Raw genomic sequence first — 24,884 nt, 5'->3', positions numbered from 1 at the left:
TGAGAGAAAAGAACTTGCTCGCAGGCTCCCAGATATGCTTTCGCACGGCCCTCAACCACTCCTCCGCCCTTTGGCGGATGCCAGCTCGCTCCTACCCCGGTAGATGGTGGAAAGTCCTCTGGCCCCTGGGGGACGCCCTTCTCGGCAGATGGCCATGGTTCCTCGGCGGGTAGCAGTGACCCCTCCATCCCCAAGCAGACGGCCGCGGCTACTCCCCTGGCAGATGGCAGTGGCGAGGACTCCACCCTCCTGGGTTTCGGCACCACTGTAACCGGTACAGGATTGGCAAGAAGGAGGCAGGAACTGGCTGAACAGTAAACATAAACTTTAATGGTAAGCATGAAACCAACATAAATAAACACGCATCTCCTTTTTCTCACACTCCCGCTGATCAGCTGATCCTGCGCAGGTGTTGCTCCATCACGGATGGAAAAAAGCTTCCTTTTTTTAATGAACTAAAATACAAAATCCAACTAAAATCAGCTGAACACACATCATATTTATGATCTCCGATCTTGTAAGTACGAGCTTCCCAGGAAGACTTGAATGCACCATCAATGTAAGTCCAAGATAACATAAACACAAAAATTACTGAGGACAGGGATGGTTAACCCAAAAATTAACCAATAACCATTAATTGCCGCTTTTTCCCATACATTCCCAAAGACAAACCATTTTTAAGGCATAATCTACAATCACATTATTTATTTAAATCGCACGATGATGACTTTGAGACAATACAGACATCACATCTTCGTTTTGTGTTACAGCATGATTTTCTGTAAAGCTGCTTTGAAATGATGTGTGTAGTGAAAAGTGCAATACAAATAAAATGATTTGATGCTCCTCTGAATCCTTGGTGTTCCACTGAGGAAAGAAAGTAATTACATTTCGGATCAACATGAGAGTGAGTATAGGATGGCAGATTTTCATTTTTGGGTGAACTATTCTATTAAGTGTCCAGATTCTTTTAGGAGCCGTTGTATGTTCATGAAGGACCCACATGTGCTATTTGAAATGGTTTCCCATTTTTTAGAATGGCCCCCATATCAAAATCCAAGTTTTAACCTTTATAAGCATGGTTATGACCCATCATGAGCATGCACAACTCTGTCGTCTACTCTGGGCATGTAGAAAAACATAGTAGACAACACAGAATCCTAAAACGTTAACATAACCAAAAAGCCATCCAAAAGTCTCTCCTTCATACATTAGTGAGAGAGGCAGTATATAGGGTTACTCATTTTCCCATATTGTACTTGTTCTTTAACGACCTGATATGTGGCATAATCTTCCCTGATATGTGGGCCTCTGGACTACCATATAAGGATTGTTACATCATGAGTAAGACACCCACGTTTATAGAAAAGTGACGTCGCCCACCAGCGCGTGAGGAGGGGCAAGGGTGGCCCGTCGGCACGAGTGCAGACAGCGAGGAACAGCTGCAGAGAAGCTCTCCATCATTGAATTACACCGCATAGCTCATCCAATATTACTATTTCCCCCGAAAAAGCAAATTATATCGTACAAAACATAACCATCCAACATGGTTGACCGCGAGCAGCTGGTTCAAAAAGCCAGGCTGGCTGAGCAGGCAGAGAGGTATGACGATATGGCAGCATCCATGAAATCGGTAAGTCATCATTTCAATTTACCCTTAGGGTTTTATTGCTGTGATATTTTAGTTTGACCAACGATCGCTAAAAAAATAATAATAATATTAATAAAAATAATAAAAAATAATAATATAATAATTATATATATATATACATATATATTTATATATATATGTATATATATATATATATATATATATATATATATATATATATATATATATATATATGTATATATGTATATGTATATATATATATAATTTGTTATGCATACTAGATTATTGATGCCTCTTGACAGTGAAATGGTGACTGATCATTGGTTGATTTATAGTATTATACATGTCGAATATTTTGAAATGCCGTACTATAATATATTTTGATCTTTGGCGTTGATCTATGAGAAATCAGTGCTTTATATGAGAGTGCAGACTGTCTTGGGCGGTGCCTCCTGTCTTTCCCGAACCAGCACTGAAATGAATGAGACATGCATTACAAACTGTTTTAAAATCTGTTTCAGCATGGCAATCACCATTTATTTCCATTAAATGAATAGATTGCACAATGAGTGCTTTGCTTAACATACTGCATAATATTTCACACAAACTCCATGTATAGCCTATTATTTGATTTAATACTAAAAAAAAAATAATAATTATTTGCACTGTTCATTATCCATTCAATGTGTATTGCGGATGCAATAGATTACATTTTTATAGTCATTAGCTATATTTAAATTCAACTGCCTCTCTTTTCCTCATGCATCCTCATAATATACTTATGTTTTAGCCATATTATGGGAGTTATTAAGATATTTCTTCTAAACCAACATTAGACGCAGCAGAATTTCTTCCAGAATCATCCATCCTTGTCATATTGCAGTAAGGTCCAGGATTCAGATTAGATATTGCTCTCTGGCTTTAAAAACTCTCTGGTTTTAAACCCTCTTCAATATACTGTTGGGTTTATGTATGTTGTATATAACTGTGAATATTTTAACAGTATTCAAGGATTGGACACTCAGGAAAACATTATGAAGTCATGAAGGCCTGTAGGGATTCGTGTGGGGGGAAAAGGGAAACATCTTAATCTAAAGGGCCAATGCACCTGCACTGTCAGCATCAAGAATATTTCCCCACCCAAGTGAGGGCATTAAGGTGGCTCCAGCCTTGCACATGCTTAGGGAGATTAAAGAGGCCCCTCATTTTTGCTTTGTCAAGTGTTGACATCATGCTTTATAACTCTGAAGTGGTGTCATCTTGCTCTTTTCTTATGTCTTGTGTCATTGAATGTTTTTTACCCATTGCTATACATTGACTTTATGTAGATGCCCTTAAAGAAATACTTTTAAACCTGAAACAAATTATTTATGTATAGAAACAGCAATTAAGCAACTGGAAATATATTCAGATGATCTACAGTTATTTTCAGCCATCTAGACTGTTTATGACATATATTGGTATATTGATGGATACCAATGGTGTACATTGGTGTATATGGCATATATGCATTGGTAATTTATAACGTGGAGCCAATGTGTTAGAAGGCATTAAACTTTTATTTCCTGACAAGATCTTAATGTCTTAATGGAGGCCCATAAATTACAATACATTTTGACACAAGCTTGTTTGGGTGTATTGATTGGAGAAATCATATATAAATGAATAAGGGTAGCAAGAGCCATGATCCACGAGATCAATTTAGCTGAAATGGATGTATTATCTTACATCCATATTACCTTGGCCTAATTCCCAACTGACTGTTAAAAGGGAAAGTTCACGTCATTGCTTGGATTGTTTTATATCTAAATGCTAGACAGGCCCTTTTAGCTTCATGGATCAGTAGGGGAGATTTAAAAGCAGGTTGACTCTAAAGTTGCTTCAATCCCATAGATAAAAGCCCATTTAGCCACAGACCTGATGGGAAAGTGCCCACGGGCCCCTCCATTATTGATGTGTTCAGCCAAAGAGATAAGCAGCCATAGCTGAAAACTTCAGATGGAGTGACATCATCAAGCTAGATAGCCAGATTACAATGTGTGTCATTATATGTGAAGGGCTGTATAGGTCCTAACATGTAAGCCTTAAACAATCTCTAAATATTAGCATCTGATTGCAATGGTGCTACCCAAGTAACAAGGTTACGTCACCCACAACCACTGTCCCTTTCTGTCTTCGAGTGGAGTGCCAAATCAGTGTTAAACAGAACTAAGTCCTGTGCACCCGCACATAAAGATCTATGATTTTATTATTTTCTTTCTTTCTTTCTTTCTTTCTTTCTTTCTTTCTTTCTTTCTTTCTTTCTTTCTTTCTTTCTTTCTTTCCAATTAAATTTCCCTTTTCTGTCCTTGAATTTCTAACAGTGTTCCTGTTTTCCACTCTGATCTTCATTGATCTGTCTAAGCTGTCTTCGAATCAGCTTGTCTTTTGTATTCTCAGGAGGAGGGGGCTTTACTGATGCAATACATCTAGCTTTTGTGGCCAAAATCTAAAACCAGAATTTTTATCTGAGGCATGTAGCATTTGTGGTCTGTAAAATGTTATTGATAGGATTGTATTTGCACATGGGTGTATATAGTTTCTTTTAAATCATGACCTATTGGATAAAAATGTATTGGCTGACATTGTGGCCTTAATAACCAAAGTGAAGACCAAAAAGGGTTTTGTAGTGGAAATGAGCGATTTCTGTTCAATTTGTATGTCTTATATGTAAAATAGGGAATCAATATGTTATTTCTCCCAACATAAGCAAATGTGTAGTATGGTCTTCCAGCTTGGCAAGAGAGAAAGGTCAGGGAAAAGACCACTGTAACACATGAACTGCCACACAGAGATCGTCTTAACTTACACTGCAGCTGCCCTGGGGGTTGGGGAGCTGGGTTATGTGGGAACATTTTGCCTTTTGCCCCCATTAACCTTCCCCCACTATCGCTGAGGTGATTTCTGCTCTTGTGTTTTGTGTAGTGGTGCTCTGTTGGTCTGCCGCACAGTAGCAGTCAAATTGGTAGATAGAGTTGGACTACTGTACTAAAGACGATTGCCATGGAAACTGCACTTGGCATATAGCTCTTGCTCATCTCAATGCTTGCACAATGCATTCAGCAAGCTGATGAAGCTCTGTGTGGATATTAGCATTATGCAACTGAAATAGTAAGACTCAGAAAGCAAGTCATCTGAATTCTATGTAATTATTTGCACATTTTATAGGGGGCCTTTTGCCATATTTTGTATATATTTTTTACATTTTCCATTTGTTTTAATGTTACACATATTCAATTTACAGTTTCCACCAATGTCTGTGTGAATGTCCTAATCCTGCGTTTATACTGAATCCTGCGTCTTTTTAAAATAAGCTCAATGAGGAAAATGAATAAATGTAACGTTCAAAGTACAACAACAATTAGTTTAGCCAATCATCATTGCCCTTTGACTAGCCAAGTTCTCTTGGTCAAGAATTTCTGGGATGTACGCAAAGCAAGGAACACCTTAGCAGAACAAAAACATCAGTGTATTCCGTCATAATTTTTAGGCGAACTATAGAAGCCTGTCGACCAGTAAGGATATATTAGTCTTAAAACGGAAATCATATTTGTACATTTCTTGCTCAATGTTGGGCTTCCTTTTCCTCAACTTGCATTCTTCTTGCCTTGTCTCCTTTATAGGTAACTGAGCTGAATGAGGCCTTGTCGAATGAAGAGAGGAATCTCTTGTCCGTTGCCTATAAGAATGTCGTAGGCGCACGCCGTTCATCTTGGAGAGTCATTTCCAGCATTGAGCAGAAGACCTCCGCAGATGGCAATGAGAAGAAGATTGAGATGGTGAGGGCCTATCGTGAGAAGATTGAGAAAGAGCTTGAGGCGGTGTGCCAGGATGTTCTCAACTTGTTGGATAACTTCCTCATCAAGAATTGCAATGACACCCAGCATGAGAGCAAGGTCTTCTACCTGAAGATGAAAGGAGATTACTACCGCTACTTGGCTGAGGTGGCCACCGGTGAGAAAAAGTCCACTGTGGTGGAATCCTCAGAAAAGTCCTACAACGAGGCTCATGAGATCAGCAAAGAGCACATGCAGCCCACCCATCCCATCCGACTGGGATTGGCTCTCAACTACTCTGTGTTCTACTATGAGATCCAGAACGCTCCAGAACAAGCCTGTCATCTGGCCAAAACCGCCTTTGATGACGCCATCGCCGAGCTCGACACGCTTAATGAGGACTCCTACAAAGACTCAACCCTCATTATGCAGCTCCTCCGAGACAACTTAACACTGTGGACGAGTGACCAGCAAGACGATGAGGGTGGGGAGGGCAACAATTAAAAGTAGACCTCTCTATCTAGAAACATAAAAATGGCTGGTGGACTTTGGCAGCAGCTTTTGCCATGGTTTCCTCTGCAGCAGCAGTTCTTTATTTTTCCACAAGTTAAAAGAAAAAATAACAAGTGTGGTAAGGGGGAGGGGGGCTGAAGTCCTAGTTTGAATATATACAGAAATATATATATATATATAGTTGAATGGGCCTCCCTTTTCTTGGTTCTCTTTGACATTTGCCAAAACCACTGAAATGTCAGTTAATCAGCCGGCAGTGGTCGTTGTTGGTTTGGAATGGCAGCCTCACACTGGCAAATGGACTGATGCATTTCAAAGGGATGCTGCTTAATTATGTTTTGGGTAGTAGTAAAGCATTTTAAAAAGAGGGTTAGGTGCAACGGCATTTGAAAGTGAAATAGGGGTTCCGGTTATGAGTTGATTGTTAAGAATTGTCCTTTATGCAGTAATTAAACAAACTGGAAATTATATACTAAGGCTTATCACCCATGGTCAGTTAACTGTTAAATGGAAGTGTGGTAAATGAAATGTAATCTTCTTTGAATGCCTAAAAAAAAGATAAAATTCAGTTGCTTAAATGAAAAGCATTGTCATATAATCATTGCAGTCTAATACTACTGGAATCATTCACTTTCTTTTTAAGGACAGGTTGGGGAGAAGACAGAGACTGGTCTGATTTAAAAAAGAAAGATGAAGAAAAGAAAAGTAGGATAATATTGCAGCTTCAAAGTTTGTGGTTTACATCTGTGTTTAACTTATTTTTGCACTTGCCAACTATACTGTTTTGTCAGTGTAAGACAATTACAATGATACGATCAATGATTCAATATTGTGCATGCTGGTGATGTATTTATACAATAGCTTGACTTTATTAACTTATATCTTGGATGTTATGTATTCCTATAATTGAAAAGTAAACTAGCTTCATATTGTTTATTTATAATTTATAATTTATCAGTTTTTGTTTTGATTTGCTATTCCAGTATCGTGATTGTTAACAATAAATTGATCTGTTATGGGCGTTGCTGTGGTGACATGGAATGTTTATTTCTTTAGCTATAGGCTGACTTTCGGAAAACACGATTGATCACCTAATTGTACAAGTGTTTTTCTTGGTAAACTGTAACCATGACATTATGCATTGTTTTGCTCTCTGAACAGTATATGAGTGCTCTTCTTGTCATATTATGCACATTGAACATGTGTGGTTTAAACAACTTTGAAGTTACAGAATCAGTGTTTCTGTGACCGATTCAGAACTTGGACCATTATTTGTATTTGGCAGTATTTTTTAGTTTATTTATTTGCATTTTCTTTCTTTTTTTTTCTTTTCTTTATTTTAAGCTGTCTCCTGGGTGACAAATATCTTGAATGTGAATAATTATGTAGCAGTTGCACAAGAGCCAAAATAATTATAACAATAAAAAGACAAAAAAAAAAAAAAGGCCTTGAGTAGTCATAATGTAGATGCATCATGTCAGTGTTGATCATTTGTAGTGTTCTAAATGAATGCTTCTTCAAGAAAGCACGTAATTACTCAAAGATAATACTGAACTAAACTAAAGTAATCTCAATATTTGCAATGTGTAATCAAATCCAAGTCCTGTAATATATTATATTTCTTTTTGCATTGCATTGCTTACAATATAAAATAAGATTTAATATGCAAAAATAGTGAGATGAACTAGCAATAAACAATACTTTCTTCTTAGTTTATGTTAATTTCTATATATACGTAACAATAAAGGTTAAATACGTTGACCTTAGTCAACATTTTACAAGAAGGTTGTATTAGTTAACATTTCTTAACACAATAGTTAACATGAACTAACAATGAACAATATTTAAACAACATTTATTAATCTTGGTTAATGTTAATTTCAACATAAACATTACTAATACATCCTTTACATTAAGAGAGTGAGATTAGTTAATGCAATATGAACTACTATAAACCAACTTTGAACAATTGTATTTTGATAAATTAACTTTGGTCTAGATTCATAAATATGGTTAAAAATATTGTTTTTGTTTGTTCATGATATACTAATGTTTTTAAATAGAAATGTTGCCACATTAGTTAATGCAATATGAACTATAACAACAAAGAACTGTATGACACAATGGACCAAGATTAATAACCAAGATTAATAAATGCTGTAAATTACATTTTCATGTAAATGCATAGAACTTCATTGTAAAGTGTTACCATTTGCTGTATTCATTTCAACTTGTCATCTAGTTTCAAATCCCAGTGCAATTGTACAGTTACATACCAAAATATCTTTAAAAGCACAGTGCTGCAGCCAAAATGTCAACAGGTTCAAACACAACTGAATTTAAGAAGACTAAATTATCTTTCTCTGCAGCGCACCTACTGTCCATGATTAGTGTTCACCACTGCATTGCAGAGCATGTATAAAGCATAATAAAGTGCTTGACAGATGAATGTGCCTCATGAGGACAGTATTATTGGCTCAGAATTGCATGCATTAATAAATACAAAATTATTTCATATTTAGGAAAGCAATGGCAACTGCACAAAGAAATGGCTGACTTTCATCATTTGAAGGTCACATGACACATATGTTTGCCTGTAGACATTTCCATTCAAATTCAATATCAGCATGACTAATATTTGAATATTCTAATGATCATTTCTTACCAATGCTCAACTCAAATCAGTGCTTTCTAAAATAAATGTGATGTGTTGTTCCCAGAAACATTGTGTGTATTTGTAGAACATCTGAAGCTACAGTTGGATTGCACTGAATCTAAGATTGTACATACAGTATATTGATGAGCTATTTATTTTTTACTTTGCATTATACAAATAATGACAATTGTAGCTCCTAAAATGCTAGATCCCTCAGCATTCAGCTGCAGCATCCTACATAAACCCACACCCAGTAGAGCAAGAGATGAATTTCTCTGCACAAAATGGTCCACAATAACAGCCAATAGCAGGCACTGTTAGCTGTCATATCCACCTATCCAGTGCATGTTGCTATGGCTGGAGCAAAACATCCCATTTCCCATTGGCACTGTTCAGACATCTAGAACAACCTGCAAAGAGATAAACATCAGAACATCAGAGACACCATAAAAATTCAAGGGAAACCTGTCTTCCTGAATTCACATTGAGGCTCTGTCATGTAGACGCAAGGAGCAAACCACCAGTTTCTGCAGCATTATGATCGGATACAAGATATGAGGCTTGGAATATTTTAATGCTTTTGCCCAGGTTTAATTGTTCAGATAAGGCTGCCTAATTAATTATCTCAAAATATATTTACTATTTCTGTTCTGGTGTTATAATTGATGTAACATGTATTTGACGTTTCATTGAATTCATACTTGATGATTTTAAGTGATAAACAAGGACATTCTCTTTCGAATGGGACAGGGTGCAATACATCTCTGCCCCTCAAGGGTGTTCATAATTAAAGTTTAATCAGGAGAAAGAGTAGGGAGGAACATTCATTAGCACATAGACAGTGCATCAGTATAAGCTGATTGCCAAGGATTTGTGATGTGCTATCTAATATCCCATCTGTCTAGAAACAACATCCCAAATTAATAACAGATAATTAAGATGCATTCATTTTTGCATTGATACACAACCATCTGCACGTTTTTGGGATAAGGTGTTGGTGAATGAATTGTGGCACTAGCTACAGATGAAACCTAAGTTAACTTAATTTGTGTGAATTCATTATATGCTCACACACCTATAACAGATAGAGGACGCCGGGGCTAGACGTCACAGCTTTCATATTCCATTGGATATTTCCCAGGGTTGATTTATTTTTGAAAATCAGTTTCTGCATAGACAGAATTCTTGGCTACAAAAACACCATTTGACATTTCCACAATTAATGCCCAGGGTAAAAGATACAGTTCGTTAAATGCATACTGGCATATAGTGGGGCATGTTGTCTCACTGAAGAAAAAAAAAAATACTTAATGTGGTAACTTCTTAATAAACTGGTTTGATTCAAGTAAAAAAATTACCATTAATCTAACTAAATTTATACCTGAAAATTAGGTTACACAAATGACAGCGAGTTTTATGGGTTAGATCGAGTAGAAATAGATCCCTAAGGTGACAATTTTTTAATGTAAGATGTCACAATGGATCCTGCTTTTGAACACATTATTATAGGCCTTTTAAGCTAAATTTAAATAGAAATGCAATAATGAAGCACAAAAAAAAAAAAAAAAAAGAAAGAAAAAGAGCATTGAAAAAGTAACGCATCAATTGGCTTCCTTCATTATTGTTACAATGGCCCCAGATAATATTCAGACACTTTTGTATGTACAGTTTTCATTGCATTAGATTGGGGTTTTAAAATTGGTGTGTGTAAAGAGATTAATGGAAAGGAGGAGGCGAGAACCGGCTTGACAATATAAATAATATTTTAATGAAGAACTTAACCGAAAAGACTAACACACACACAGGTGTCGGACAGCTTGCCTGATTAGGGGCCGGGTGTGTATAATCACGACCCGGCCCCGCCCTCCGCCCAGTCACATTCCTCCCTCGTTCTCTCAGGCCAGGGAGCCCCCGGCATGAACCCCCCCTTTCCCTTGGGAGAGGCGTGCCTTCCGCACCGTCTGCCGGCAGGTCATCCCCGTCTACCTGGATTAGGGAGGGGACAAGGGGAGGGAAACAAAACAAAAGTGTGGCACCTACACGGCGTAAAGGGGATCAGGCCAAATTAACAAAACATTTTAAAAAGAGAGGGAAAGGCCAACACAGAGCGGCAGTGGAAGAGAGAGAGGAGAGAGAGAGAGAGAAAAAAAAACACTTGCTCACCGGTTCGCCGATACGCCATAGCTTGGTCCTAGGCCACTCCTCCAACGGACGACAGCCGCGCCTCCCCGGATGGATCGGAGGCAGTATTCTGGCTCCTGGTGGACAGAACTCCTCGCTGCATTCTCGGGAAACAGAAGGGGTCTCCCCCGCCCCTGGCAGCAGTTCTCCCACTCTAGGCGGTTGGCCAGGAGACCCTCCCTGCTCGTGGTTGGCGGTCTCATACCCCACCTCATTTCAGCGGCTGGTAGGGGTCTCCTCCACCCCTGACAGCGGCCCTGACTGCTCCAGGCGGTCGGTTAGGAGCCCCTTCTTCCTTCGTGGCCGGCGGCCGTTCGTCCACACTCAGGTGGCAGGGCTGCTCCATCCTCCGGCTGCTCCGTTGGGGTGGACGGTAGTGGCAAGGACTCTACTACGGCGCATCCCTCCTCCTTCCCGGATTTTGGCATCAATGTAAAGGGATTAATGGAAAAGAGGAGGCGAGAACCAGCTTGACAATATAAATAATATTACAAAAAGAAACTTAAATAAAAAGACAAGCACACAAAGGTGTCAGACAGCTGTCCGTAAATCTCTCTCTCTCTGTCTCTCAATGCAGCTTCCAGTTGACCTTTTTCCCTCTCTGAGGCTTGATTAGCCTGATTAGCGGCCGCGAGTGTGGCCCTACCCTCCGCCCTGTCACATTGTGTTAGTTCTGAATGTTTTGTTTTGAACAGATGTCTGGTGTATGTGCTATCTGGGAATGTACCGATTCTGGACAAGCGTCACCATGCGGCAAATGTTCATGTCTTGAAAATTTCCCATGCTGTGCCATTGATGTCACATCTATTCAAAGAAGTAAGTTCTTACAACTATAGTTCCAGCTTCAACCACTGGAAAGGAAAGTTCTGACATTTGTAAAGCATACACTAATGTCACCGATTTTTTGTAACATCAGTCTAGATAAAATGTATGTGAATTCACCCCTCATATATTTTTCATAGATGTGACATATATTTTTGGATTTTCAAATGTATCTGAAGGTATATTGTCCATTGAGGATGGGGGGAAAGACGTATGAAGATGTGAGTCTCAAACAGATGTTTTCTTTAGTAGACTGTTTGTATGCGATTCAATTAGCTCTCTTACATCAGCGAGCATCAGCTTATCATTACAATGCTAATTGAAACATGTATTATTCTGCAGATCCTAATAAAGATACAAACCAAATGGAGTATAGCTCGCTACACCATGTCCACAGAGGTAGGTTTATAAATTATTAGAAGGCAGAGCTACAGTTTAAGCTGAAAAATATTTACCTATTACTATTATTAATTGTAATTTCTATTAACATTATTATTATTATGAAACTTTAGTTTTTACTTGGTGAATTTATCATCATTATCTGCCCCTGAGCAATTGTTTTGCAATTACTTTTAACCCTCCTATGGTATTCTGTCATTTTTAATGAAATATATTTTCCTTGTTTAATAAACATTTCCTTAATCTGAGCAGTACAAAACTTGGTGACTTTTCCTCCATTTGCCATCTGAACATACAAAAAATATTTGGCTTGATTCAATAAGTCTAAGTAGCTATAAAAAAATAAAAAATAAAGCGACACCTTTGGCATTAATAGTCAAAATTGGCCGAACATTGAAAATCAATGGGAAAGACCAAAAACAGAGCAATTTTTTTAATCTGTCAGATTGGCATTAGACGTCATCTGTTGTTTTCCATCTGATGTCAGCAATCTGACACAACCACACAGACATAATATTATTTTACTACAGAAAGTTTGAAATTGAAATTTTAACTCTGTGTGGAGTGGTGGTGGCGTAGTGGGCTAAAGCACATACCTGTTAATCAGAAGGATGCTGGTTTGATCCACACAGCCACCACCATTGTGTCCTTGAGCAAGGCACTTAACTCCAGGTTGCTTCAGGGGGATTGTCCCTGTAATAAGGGCTCTGTAAGTCGCTTTGGATAAAAGTGTCTGCCAAATACATAAATGTAAATGTAACTCTGCCTCCTCTGATTTATACTCTAATTTAATTTTCTGAATTTTGCAGTTAATTGTCTTGACATTGTCATGCATTTACTTTGAGTTGTTACATTTTCTCTTTGTAACACCATGGTCAGGTTTGATTGCAAGCATAATGACATTAACTGCAAAAACTGACACTTCAAATACATTTTTAAATGATAGCTTGATAATGTCTAAATATATATACAAATGCATATCTTTTGATAAAATATAAAATTAGGTTACAAAAAGCCTTCAGTAGGTGGTTACAGCTGTTACTGGTATGACATGGTTTTCAAGTCATATTATTTATATTTTGTTCACCAGATGGCAACAATTTGCCTCCAATTTGTCACATTCTCAAATTTTCTTATAGAAACTTATAGAAGGGTAGGTGCCATTTTTACAATAACATAGGAGGGTTAACTAACTGGACCCAAAGTAATTTTTTTAACAGTTGTATGAAGTCAGATACGACTCCTCACAAGTTTACACAGGCGTCCTACTGGATTACAGAGTAGATGCAGTTCATCATATTGACTGGATATTTTCTACAAAATCTTAGAAGCAGAAATTGTCCAGGCTTGTGTGATATTGGCAAGTTTATTTATATAGCACATTTCATACAACAAGCATATCTGCAATGTATTTAGGTACTAGGTCATTGAGTGATTTATAACCTAGTAATAGTACTTTAAACTCAATTCCAAATGTAACTGGAAGCCAGTGCAAAGACCCGAGGACTGGACTAATATGCTCAGAATTTTAAGTTCGAGTCACAATCCTGGCAGCATCATTCTGAATGACATGCTACTCTAATGGTCATTTTTGGAAAGCTGTTGAGCAGTCTTGTGTGGATACAAAACTAATTTGTTTTTGTCTTTAGACCCCTGGAATCAAGGTATGTGTTCACCTTGGGAATTTCAACTTTGTTGCCATGTACAATGAAATCTGTCTTGTCTTTGTGTAACTGAAGGAAGTTTTGGCACATCCAACTATTCATTTAGTCAATGCACAGGCACAGAGAGTCTATGGGGCTGGTCATATGGCGATAAAACTAGGTAGATCTGGGTGTTGTCTGCATATACGCAATTTGGTTCTTTTTCATAATTTCCCCCAGTGGGCGCATATACAGGTTAAACAGCAGAGGTGCCAGATTCGAACCATGTGGGTTTCCACACATCATGGATGTCCACTCAGACTGAATCATTACCTATGTTCACAGAGTAACCCCTCATTTCTACATATGATCTGAACCAGCTGCAGAATGTCCCTGGGAACAAAAGTTTATATGTGAATCACAGATTTGCAGTGAGAAATGCAGTAAAATGTTTCAAAAATGCACTCAGTTGAATCATCATAATTTTTCTTTGAATTAGTTTTTGATTTTTATATCGTTAATGATAAGAACAATAGATACAAATCATGTAAGAATTTAAGAATGGCTGAATATTTCTTGTCATTTTACTCAAATTATATTTTAGTACTGTAGCTCTTCTTATATTGTATTTCAAGCTCTTTATGTATTTTAAAGGAAACTTCTGTTTCATACCAAAATCTGTCAGTATTCTGCCATCTAGTGTTAGTTATTTTTTATAAATCTGTGAACAGAACAAACAGGCACAACATGCATATCAAGAACTTAAACATCTGACTTGTTTCCAAAAATCATATAAAGATAAAAACTTGTGAGCATTAATACATTTTAACAAGCTTTAACAACTATCTCAGTGCATCTTTATGGAACAGTATTTGTTGAATGCTGGTGAATTGGTTTGTCCCCAATAGGCATTATTACTTATTATTAGGCATTTAGTAGGCACTTATTATTACTTATTGAAAATATATACAGTATTGTAAACAATATTTATATATATATCTATAGTTGTTCTTTCAAATGTTTTACTTGAAAAGTGTGCTTGTGCGATCTGTATTAAAATCAAATAACATTTTGATATGTGGTTACATAATGCAAAGACATTCTTGCATTGTTAAAGGGACAGTTCACTCAATAATGAAAATGCTTTCATCATTTACTCACCCTCATGCCATCCCAGATGTGTATGACTTTATTTCTTCTACAGAACAAAAATAATTATTTTTAGAAGAATATTTTAGAGCCGTAGGTCCATAAAATGCGAGTGAATGGGTGCCAAAATTTGACGCTCCTAAAAGCACATGAAGGCAGCATAAAAGTTATCCATATGAATCCAGTGGTTAAACCCATATCCTCAGAAGTTATCTAATAGTGGTGGGTGAGAAACATCAATATTTAAGTACTTTTTTTTCTAGAAATTCTTCTCCCTGCCTAGTGGGGGCGATGTGCAAGAAGAATGTGAATCACCAAAAACACAAAAGAAGAAGAATGTGAAAGTGAATGTTAAAGTGGAGATAGGACTGAGCAGGGAGGAGAATTTACATGACAAAAGGACTTAAATATTGATCTGTTTCTCATCCACACCTATCATATCGCTTCTGTGGACATGGATTAAAGTCATATGGATTATTTTATGCTGATTTATGTGTTTTGTTTTGTGCTTCAAATCTTTGGCAACCACTCACTTGCATTGTATGGACCAAAAGAGTCTAAAAATCTTTGTTTTGTGTTTTGCAGAAGAAAGAAAGTCATCTGGGTTGCCATGAGGGTGAGTAAATGATTAGATCATTTTCATTTTTGGGTGAACTGTCCCTTTAAGTGTGGCTAAAATGTGTAAATACTGCTTGTTTGCAAAGAGCACTTACTAATTGATCACCCCACCCTTGGTTTCCATGAACAGGTTGCCCGTCACAAAAAGGGTCTCTGGTGAGTTTGTATATTATCACTAGAAGTGTATTGTCTCTCAGCTATCAAGTCATTTAATCCTTAAATGCTTGGGAATTTCACCCAACACTCTTACATATTCTGATCTTTAGAGACCAGGCACATATCTCTCACAAATGGATCTGCAAAATGCCCAGATAATGTAAGATTTAAAAAAAAATTTCAAGACAATTTGAAAAGAATGAATACAACATATTCAAGTATTTATATCATATTTTATTTGCCATATTTTAAAAAGCTAATGCAACGAGAATCAGGACAAATCTAGAATAGGATTCACTTTCACACTGAAATTTCTTGAGACACTTCTGGCTGTCAAACACAAACATACAAACATATTGAGCTATGCATAATACATGGGTGGGATGCATATACTGAAGTGCTGGTTCAAACCAAGGCCTTGAGGATGCTTCTCTCAGAAATAATTATGCCTAAACTTTTCCTTTAATTTAAAGATTTCATTTTTCTCTAAGAAACACTTTCACCAAAAAATGTATAGTCCTTTCCTACTGGTGTTGTTTGGTTAAGGAAAGACTGACAAAGTTACAGATTGGTTCAAAACAACAAAGTATTCAGAGGCTCCAGCTACACAAAATACAGACCATTCTGTGATCCAGAGGACCAAGTAAGATGTACAACAGCAAAATCCCAATTAGATTTTTTTATACAACAAATTTACTTTTGTTCACACTTTGTATTAGGTGGCCTTAACTACCGTGTACTAACATTAAACATACAAAACTATGTATTTACTCTGTAACTTCATGTTCTGCAAAATGCCCACATTTTCTTCTACTGAGGTTTACGTATTGGTAGGTTTAGGAGTAAGGGTAATGTTAGGGTTAGGATTAGGGGTTAGAGTTAGGTTTTGGGGTTAGGGTTGTGTTAGGGGTGTAGTTAATAGTGTAACTACAAATATAATTAAATGCAAGTACATTAAATTCAATTTCAATGCAACAACATATACATGCATAATAACTACATTTTATCAAATGTTTAAGTACATTGTAGTTAAGGCCACCTAATATACAGTGGGTCCCTACTTTTATACATCTCATACAAATTCATGCTGTTTGTCATATCTAAAACAAACTTGGTTTTATGCATTTAAATTCAAAGTCTCTTAAAGTTGTTGAATACTCATCTTAAATTCATGCTTTTACCGTGACACTTTACATTTGGCACTTAAATGCTTTATATATATATATATATATATTTCACATGCTTCGCAGTTATGTAAGTTTACCTGTCCAATAAGAAGAACGGCAATTCAGGGTCAGTTTTGATCCCCAAAACCGAATGAAGGACACTCCAGGAATCAAATGCCCTGCCGATGTTCACTTTATTTTTTGCTCGATCACGATCACGTTCCTGCTTAGCCAGATGAGATTCAGATACATTTATTTTGTATTTTTTTTTTGGCTTACTCTGAGTTTGTGTAGGAGTTGGTGTTGTGCTGGGAGCCGGACGTTTGCTGGATTCCATCTCTAAGATAACGTTACCTAGTTTGGCAGTTTGTTGACGCTGTTGAATAGAGGAAGCACTGAGGCAAGGCTCTCTTTTCGCATGAAAATCAGTCAACAGGCTTTAATAGGCAACCTAGGAATTCCGGGAAGGGCTAATGTTTTAAGTTGTGTTACAAGCCGTTCACATATTGGCAAAAAAAGGAAGAATATTACATGAAAATCTTTACATATTGCACCTTTAAAAAATTAACTACACAAAAAAATGTATGAACCTCCAACAAAAGCCTTCATCAGCCAAAATCAAATGACAATGCATCCATGTGTATTTCCTCAGTTAATTTGGGATGACTTCAAGGACTTTAACACCAAAACGTATAGTACATACAAAATCATTTTGTTTAACCATCGCCCCACAACACTTACTTAGTTTTAACCACTAATACTTTTAAACATGAAAAACTAATATTGGCCTTATATTCATACATTTTCTGTTATAGCATAATTTCATGTACAGCTGCTTTGAAACAACACCTGTTGTGAAAAGCACTATACAAATAACACTTGACTTCACTTTGGTTCTGCTGAAGAAGGAAAGTTGTTTTAAAGCTTTCTAGCTTTACTCAATCCATTTGCATTAGGTGGGTCCTAATCGTGGAATCTGCTACCCTATTCTCCCCCATCAACATTTATGGGAGGAGTGCATCTAAACGCCTTATACTGGAGATGCTAATAAAAACAATGAGACATGTGCAACAGTGAAAGCTGTCTGTTATGCGCGTGATCATATATAACAGTTTCCCACCCCTCTCACCCCACATAGGGCAACTGGCTTGAGCCCTTGGGACAGGAGGCACCTTCATGCACCCCTGGATGTGTTGAGTGCTTTATTGCTTTACTCAAGTAGCAATTGCTATGCTAACCATAGCATAGTGTTTCCCATTTAGCATGCTAGCAATTACTGTACTATCTAGAATAAGAAATTAATTTGAGTTAATTTAACATTGTCTAATTTAGTAGATTTTACTCAATTCAATTACGTTTCCCACTTCCTTTCCTACTTGAAGTATTTAAATTCAGATTACACGGTTGTTTCAATTCAAGAAAACGCATTTCAAACACGTTAAACATGATTAAATCAAGTTCAGCTACTGAGTTATTTTCTTTGAGTGCATGATAATTCAAAGGTTCCTTAAAGGATTTCCTTACATTATGTCATAGCATTTAAAAGGTAAAACAATATGACAATTTCCAAAATAATCCACTGCAGATGGGACATTCAAATCGGGCCCTTTTTTCTCAAGCATTTGCAAACTCAGGTGAAACTTTCATCCTCAATAAGGTTCTCCAGTTCTCCCTCTCTGCTCCCGTTATTATTACTCCCTCTGCTGTTTGAAAGAGAAAGAAATGTCAACAAATGAATGTGAAGAACATACAGTATCTAATAAGTTTGAAACATTTTGATAGTTAATGACCAGGGCTGGACTGGGAAGAGAAATTGACCCCGGATTTTACATAGCAACTGGCTCAAAAGAGTTCGCGGTCCTTTTCTACATATTTTGGCGCTGTTTTGTGGTCCGTTCTGCATAACGCGGCGGCACATTTTAGCTTATCCCGGCCCATTCGGCCTGTTTCGTGGCCGATCCACCTGCCCACGCGGTTCTCCCAATAGCCAGTGATAGCCCCTGATTGGCCCCAAAGTTCGTTGGCCCACCGGAAAAATGCCGGTATGCCTGATTACCAGTCCAGCCCTGTTAATGACCAATCATTGATGCGGGATCAATTGGGCTTTGTCACATCACAGTTGACAGATACCTTAGAGGGCGAAACATTGACATATCCCTGCATAAATTATTGAGAGAGAGAGAGAGAGAGAGAGAGAGAAAATGGTGTCAAATAAATTATAGACATCATAAGTAGGGAAAAGTGACATGAAGTGATTGAGTGCTTGAATTGTGGACTTACAATATCAGACCTCCAGGAGCAGACATAGACCTGCCCTTCCTGCGACTTGGGCACTCAAACGGGTTACTGAAGGAACGCTTCCGCAACATGGATTTCACCAGGATCTTAACACGTATGGAAATACAGTGCAAACATAAAAGTTCAATGAAGTTAAACATCGAACAAAACTACAAACAATAAAAGTGTGTAATTGGTTTTTGAGAGCTACTCACCACAGCAGACAGGCTGGGAACTAGTTTCACAGAGTTCTGCACCTCCTCTTCTGTGACCTCCACCACTGTACAGTGCTCCTCTTCCAGGGGCAATGGATCAGTGCCATCAAGCGTTACCCATGGGTGCAACTGTAAGGATTGCACTGGGTTCAAGTAACACTTTAACACCAAATCCTTTAATCTTTTCCAGCAACCTGTCATCGTTATTTCACCTTTATTTCTGGAATGGTGATTCTAGTTTCAGGGAGTTTATCCAGCATTCTGGTGATGAGTTGCTTCAGCCCCTCACTGATCCCTGGCCTGTGGAAACATTAAAAAAATAATGATGTATGCCGTTTCAAATGATGTAAGCAAGTATGGGAGAACTCTTTTAAAAGTTACAAACAACCTCCCAATAATGTATGTCTAAAATGTGCAAAGGGGCACTAAAACTATTAAAAGCCAATTGCCAAACAATATGGGGGTCCACTATTTGTCTTTTTGAGATGTAATGGCGATAAGGTATAAAAGGCCATGCTATATTGTGGATATAATCACAGCTAAGAGTGCTCACAATATATTTACAATATAGCGCTGCCATTTATTGATTTAATAAAATGATTACTAAATGATAAAAAATATTAAGGGTGAAAATGTTCAATCAAATATTATTTTATGAAGCAGATTCATCAAGTAACATCTTTCCAAAAGATATAGAACCTGATACATGTAAACTAAAGATAATAGTTAGCTTCTATTTGGTCATGTGCAGTGATAACAAGCACTGTGAAGTAACCTGCAGTTGTTGCCTTAAAGAGCTATTACTCTTTATTATTACCTGATTAAACACTTAAAATATGTTTTGTTAGCGTAGCCTTATTTATTCAGGTTCTTTCAGTGAGATCAAACAATATTTTTGACTTTTTAATTAAGATGTCACCAGACAAAACACATTTTTAGGATTCTGTTTTACTATATCTGTTTTATTATTATTATTATTATTTATTTGGTTAGTAGAAAGCATATAGTTTCAGTTAATCAGTTTATAGAACGCTTTTTCCAGATACTATTTGTGTTTATTTATATATTTCTATTTCAGTGTCTGTGACTCACTTGTTCGGGAACTCCACCAGCATAGTCCTGATTTTATCATGCAATCCTAAGATGTATTCATCATGAAACGGACACTGCACAAAGGAATATTAATAGATTTCTAAAGTAAATAAAGTATTTGGTATGAACTGCATTCATGTTTTAAAAGATCTTACCTTTCCAAAGACGAAACAGAACAACGTCACTCCCATTGCCCATACGTCTAGAGCCTGAAACCAACGAGAGTTCAGAAATTGTAATGGGAATGAGTCTTTAATATATGTAAACCAGAATATTCTTGTTGTTTCAGTGGCCTCTCACCTTTCCACTGAATCCCTGCTCTTGGTCAGAGAGAGTTTCAGGTGCCGTGAAGGCCGGTGTTCCTGCGCTGTTAGACAGGAGAGCGTCATTCCCTTCGAACTCATTACTGACACCAAAATCCGCTATCTTGATGTGCCCATCATCCCCCAGCAACAGATTTGAGGGTTTGATGTCTCTATGTATGATTTTCTGATAGTGTACTAAGAAAATACATTTAAAAAAAAGGGGGGGAAAAAAAGAAAAAGCACCATACTTTGAACCCCTTTTCAAGCCTAGAAATTATATTGGCAAACAAAATCCAAGTAAAATACAACTGCATTGGGAAACTCACAGTATTCAATTCCTAAGAGTATATCTCTGAAGTAAAAACGGGCCATCTCCTCGGTTAAGGGATTGTTTGTTGGGACCTCCATCACGGGACTATAGGGCCAGGTGAGAGTTAGGAGAGAAGAACAGACTAAAGAATAGCTGATTCTGTTAATGTGTGGTAAGTATCTAGAGGTAAATACTCACCCTTTGGGTACCAACTCAAAGACTATGAAATGGACACACAAAATGAATTATAAAAGGTAAAACACAAATAAATATAATATAATTTTTATATAACCCTTTTTTATATCACATTTTGCTAAATAAAGGAATTACTCACCCATATGCAAGTTATCCTCAGCTGGGTCATCAAGAACCTTTGGTGAAGAACAAATGCTTTTAGGTAATATTTTAAACTAAGTAGATACGTTTGGTGAACAGCACAACTATTTGACTCACCTCAACTAATTTAACAACATTAAGATGGTCAAGTTTCTTCAAGATAGCAATTTCTTGATATATTCGGTTCAACAGGACAAAAGGCTTTGATAGATTTCCTTGTGATCCACTGGATACGTTGGGAGGGGGTCGTCCTACAGAACCATCACACAACATTAACTTTCTGCAGTCGCAAGAAACAATTACAAGTTACAAGCTTGAAATGCAAGTATTTATGGCTTACTTGCAAATCCAAACTGCTTCATTAACTTCTTTTTGGATACCAACTTCATAGCCTGCAATAAAAGTATATCTTGAGATATTATATTATATTATGGTAACACTTTAGAATAAGGTTGTATTTGGGAACATTATTTAACAAAATTAGTTTAAAAGATCTAACAATGAACAATACGTGCAAACACCACTAAAATAGATGGCATTAATATTCTTTTCTACAATATACTTACATAATACTGGTCATCATCTTCATTATATGCTAATTTGACCACCCCATATGAACCCTAGAAATGGATGGTCACCATCAAATAATATTGTTTTGATATTTGCATGATTAATCCAACCAACCAAATAATATTTATTCCACAACAATATTATTAAAAAGACCCACCCACCTTCCCTATCTCATTCTTTAATTTATATTGGTTGAGCTGGACACAGTCCTGTGGTAGAAGGGAACGTTAATACAGAATTATGAATGCAGTAAGAATGTATCAATTAACATGTTCAACAATCTGAACCAATATGATGCTGCAAAAGTTAAATTACAGAAAAAAACCCCATTACTATCTCATTATAATTGAGATTTACAAATCAATCAGTTCTGTTGCTTTCTGCTTGTTGTGAGTCAATAAAATGATTTAATGTACAAAATCTCATGTTCAACTTACACCACCTTCAGAGATAGACACTTGCTTGGATTCAATAGTGGGTCTCCTGGCTATCCTTGGGTTGGAGCAATTCTGGTAACTTGATCGCTCCTGCAATGACATCTTGCGATCAGAGTGATTGAGGCGATGCGGTGTGGTCCTACAGCCATGTGGTGGAGTCTGTCTGTTGGCAGCCACATTCATGGCTGCGACCATGTCAGCCAGTTCAGCATGGTAATCTGAGTCCAGATCCACTCTGTTGGCGGTGTCAGCACTCATAGCGTCGGTTAGAGCTTCTTATAACAAAGTAAACATCTCAATGGGCATCACATTGTTCTTAGTGGACATCACAGAGTCAAGTGTTCTTAATAAAGTCCATGGTAACACCGAGCTGTAATAGCAAAAGAGGATTGTTGAAGTTTTTATTTCTGCATTAAATATGATCAAACTGAGGACATTTCTCTCTTTTGACAACAGAAAATGTATTAAAAAAAATGGAGTTTAATAGCATTTTGTGTCCCATCTTAGAGTTAAAAGTGCAATTTCTGCACCACTAGAATCACTAAATAAAGCTGTAAAAATAATGGCCGTGTTCAAACAGCGTCCACGAACACTGCCCTATCTGCCATTGGAAAAAAGAGAGTCCCGCCCCAGACTCACACCATTGGTTGAGCCAATGTTGCTCTGTCCAGCTGGTTGGGATACTCAAGCACACAAAAATTGCCACAGAGTCATAGTGTTTACACATTTTCAGCCTCCAAATAAAAGTATTTTAACATAACAAATTTAAAATAATTCACACTTCACCTTTAAATACTCTCTTAAACTCCTGCTCAGTGCTACTTTTATGGAAGCTTAAAGAATGGACTACTGCTTAAACCATAACCCATAAATCTGCACTATGTGCATTTAATCTCTTTAATGAATGTACAAAACATATTTTGTAAAATAGACCATTCTGAATGAAATGAAGTTGAAAGGTTTAAATTAATTATTGAATTTATGCTCATGTCTGTGTCACAGACTATAATAAAATCCAGTGCAATAGCATTCAAACAAACTTTATGTTGGTACAGTAGCAATCAAAAACACTTAAGGGTGAATATAGATAAAGTGGGACATCTGGTAAACTGGGACAATTAATTGGAATAATCGCTGCATATATTTTACCATTACTACAAATCTGCATTAAGTTCATCCTAAATTAGTCTCGGATGACACTGAGTTCCCACTTTACCTATATTCACCCTCTGTTTGGTTTCGTATAGACATATACAACACAAATTGCAGTGAGCACAAAGCATTCAAAACAGAGAGTAAAACAATCTTGCATAAAAGGGTGACCTCAATCAAGAAATTGTTTTTGTCAAAGAGTTTAGGTTTTCCTAGTATAAGTGTAAGTAAGGGTTGCAATTACTTACATAGAGCAGCATGAGTTTGTTTTGCCAGTCATTGTGTTGCATTATCTTTTCTTCTGCTTATCAAGCAGCCCTGAGGACTCCAGACTCTTCAGGATCACAAAAGCAAAGAGGATTAGCTAGCACGGCCACATTTAGTCTACTGTGGCTATATCAGTAACAAAAGTCTGTTTATTTTAACTGGCTGCACTCAGTGAAAGGACACAAACAGTACTTAATTAGCAAGACTACGTCAGAGCGGGGAACCTGTGTGCTTTAATATCTGGTTAAATTCTTATGGTGTGAACATCTGAAGAATGATGAATTAATTATATTGGATAAGTTTCTGGATCTCTTCAAGTCAACAGAATTCCCATTATAGAATTAAAGTAAAAAATGCTTGAGGCAGATCATGAGGTGGGAAAGAAGATCAAGTGTTACATAACTTCCAAAGGGACGTGCTTCTAGACAACAAGATAGGATTCTATCCTAAAAACAAATGACTTTTAAAGAGAACATACAGCTCTTTGTGAAGAACATTGTCTGTTTTGCTCATTAGTTAGATGTTTTGGCTCATAGGTTTGATTTTAGTTTTAGAGTTTTTTATCTATTTAGAAGATAATCTCATGTGTCCCATGGATCATGTGCCTTTTCCATTTTGAAGAATTATACTTTAAAAAAAATGTCTAAAATGTACATTTTAAACATTCTAACAGTCAAAGGATGTCTTTACATATTAATAAAAAAACTCAAAGTTTGACGTGTTGTGCATTTCGAGAGGCTATTCTGCTCACTACAATTGTACAGACAGTTACCGTAGCCTTTTTGTCAGCTCAAAATATTCTAGCCATTCTCCACTGAACTCTCTTCAACAAGGTCTTTCCTTCCGCAAAACTGCCACTCACTGGATGTTTTTTGAGTAAACTCCCAGGATCAGCAGTTACAGAAATACTCAAACCAGCCTCTCTGGCACCAACAATCATGTCACAGTCCAAATCACTGAGATCACATTACAGAGCAGTTATCTGAGTTACTGTAGACGTGTCAGTTCAAACCAGTCTGGCCATTCTCTGTTGACCTCACATCAACAAGGCGTTTCCATCCTCGGAACTGCCGCTCACTGGATGTTTTTTTGTTTTTGGCACCATTCTGAGTAAATTCTAGAGACTGTTGTGTGTGAAAATCCCAGGATATCAACAGTTACAGAAATACTCAAACTAATCAGCCAATCGTGTG

The 24,884-nt window shown here is 37.1% G+C and overlaps 2 protein-coding genes across 2 annotated transcripts; one reads left to right on the top strand and one right to left on the bottom strand.

Annotated features, from left to right (window-relative positions):
* The first annotated feature begins 1,399 nt into the window (after positions 1 to 1,399).
* LOC127632202 (14-3-3 protein gamma-1-like) lies at positions 1,400 to 6,053 on the top strand. Its single transcript, XM_052110804.1, has 2 exons — positions 1,400 to 1,633; positions 5,275 to 6,053. Exons 1-2 carry the CDS (start codon positions 1,547 to 1,549, stop codon positions 5,929 to 5,931), a joined length of 744 nt encoding a protein of 247 aa, XP_051966764.1. The 5' UTR covers positions 1,400 to 1,546; the 3' UTR covers positions 5,932 to 6,053.
* Positions 6,054 to 15,809: 9,756 nt separating this feature from the next.
* Positions 15,810 to 23,797, bottom strand: camkk1b (calcium/calmodulin-dependent protein kinase kinase 1, alpha b). The gene is made up of 17 exons (XM_052110168.1): positions 23,673 to 23,797; positions 22,273 to 22,642; positions 21,997 to 22,044; positions 21,832 to 21,885; positions 21,606 to 21,657; positions 21,383 to 21,516; positions 21,264 to 21,300; positions 21,128 to 21,149; positions 20,946 to 21,034; positions 20,615 to 20,814; positions 20,470 to 20,523; positions 20,315 to 20,388; positions 19,435 to 19,522; positions 19,223 to 19,351; positions 19,011 to 19,114; positions 18,861 to 18,887; positions 15,810 to 18,433 (listed from the first exon to the last, which is right to left on the bottom strand). Exons 2-17 carry the CDS (start codon positions 22,528 to 22,530, stop codon positions 18,361 to 18,363), a joined length of 1,443 nt encoding a protein of 480 aa, XP_051966128.1. The 5' UTR covers positions 22,531 to 22,642; positions 23,673 to 23,797; the 3' UTR covers positions 15,810 to 18,360.
* Between the last annotated feature and the right edge of the window lie 1,087 nt (positions 23,798 to 24,884).

The sequence above is a fragment of the Xyrauchen texanus genome, chromosome 38 (assembly GCF_025860055.1).
Source record: "Xyrauchen texanus isolate HMW12.3.18 chromosome 38, RBS_HiC_50CHRs, whole genome shotgun sequence".
Classification (NCBI taxonomy): Eukaryota; Metazoa; Chordata; class Actinopteri; order Cypriniformes; family Catostomidae; genus Xyrauchen; species Xyrauchen texanus.
Note: the sequence above shows the minus strand (reverse complement) of the source record. Positions and strands in the feature narration are given on the sequence as shown.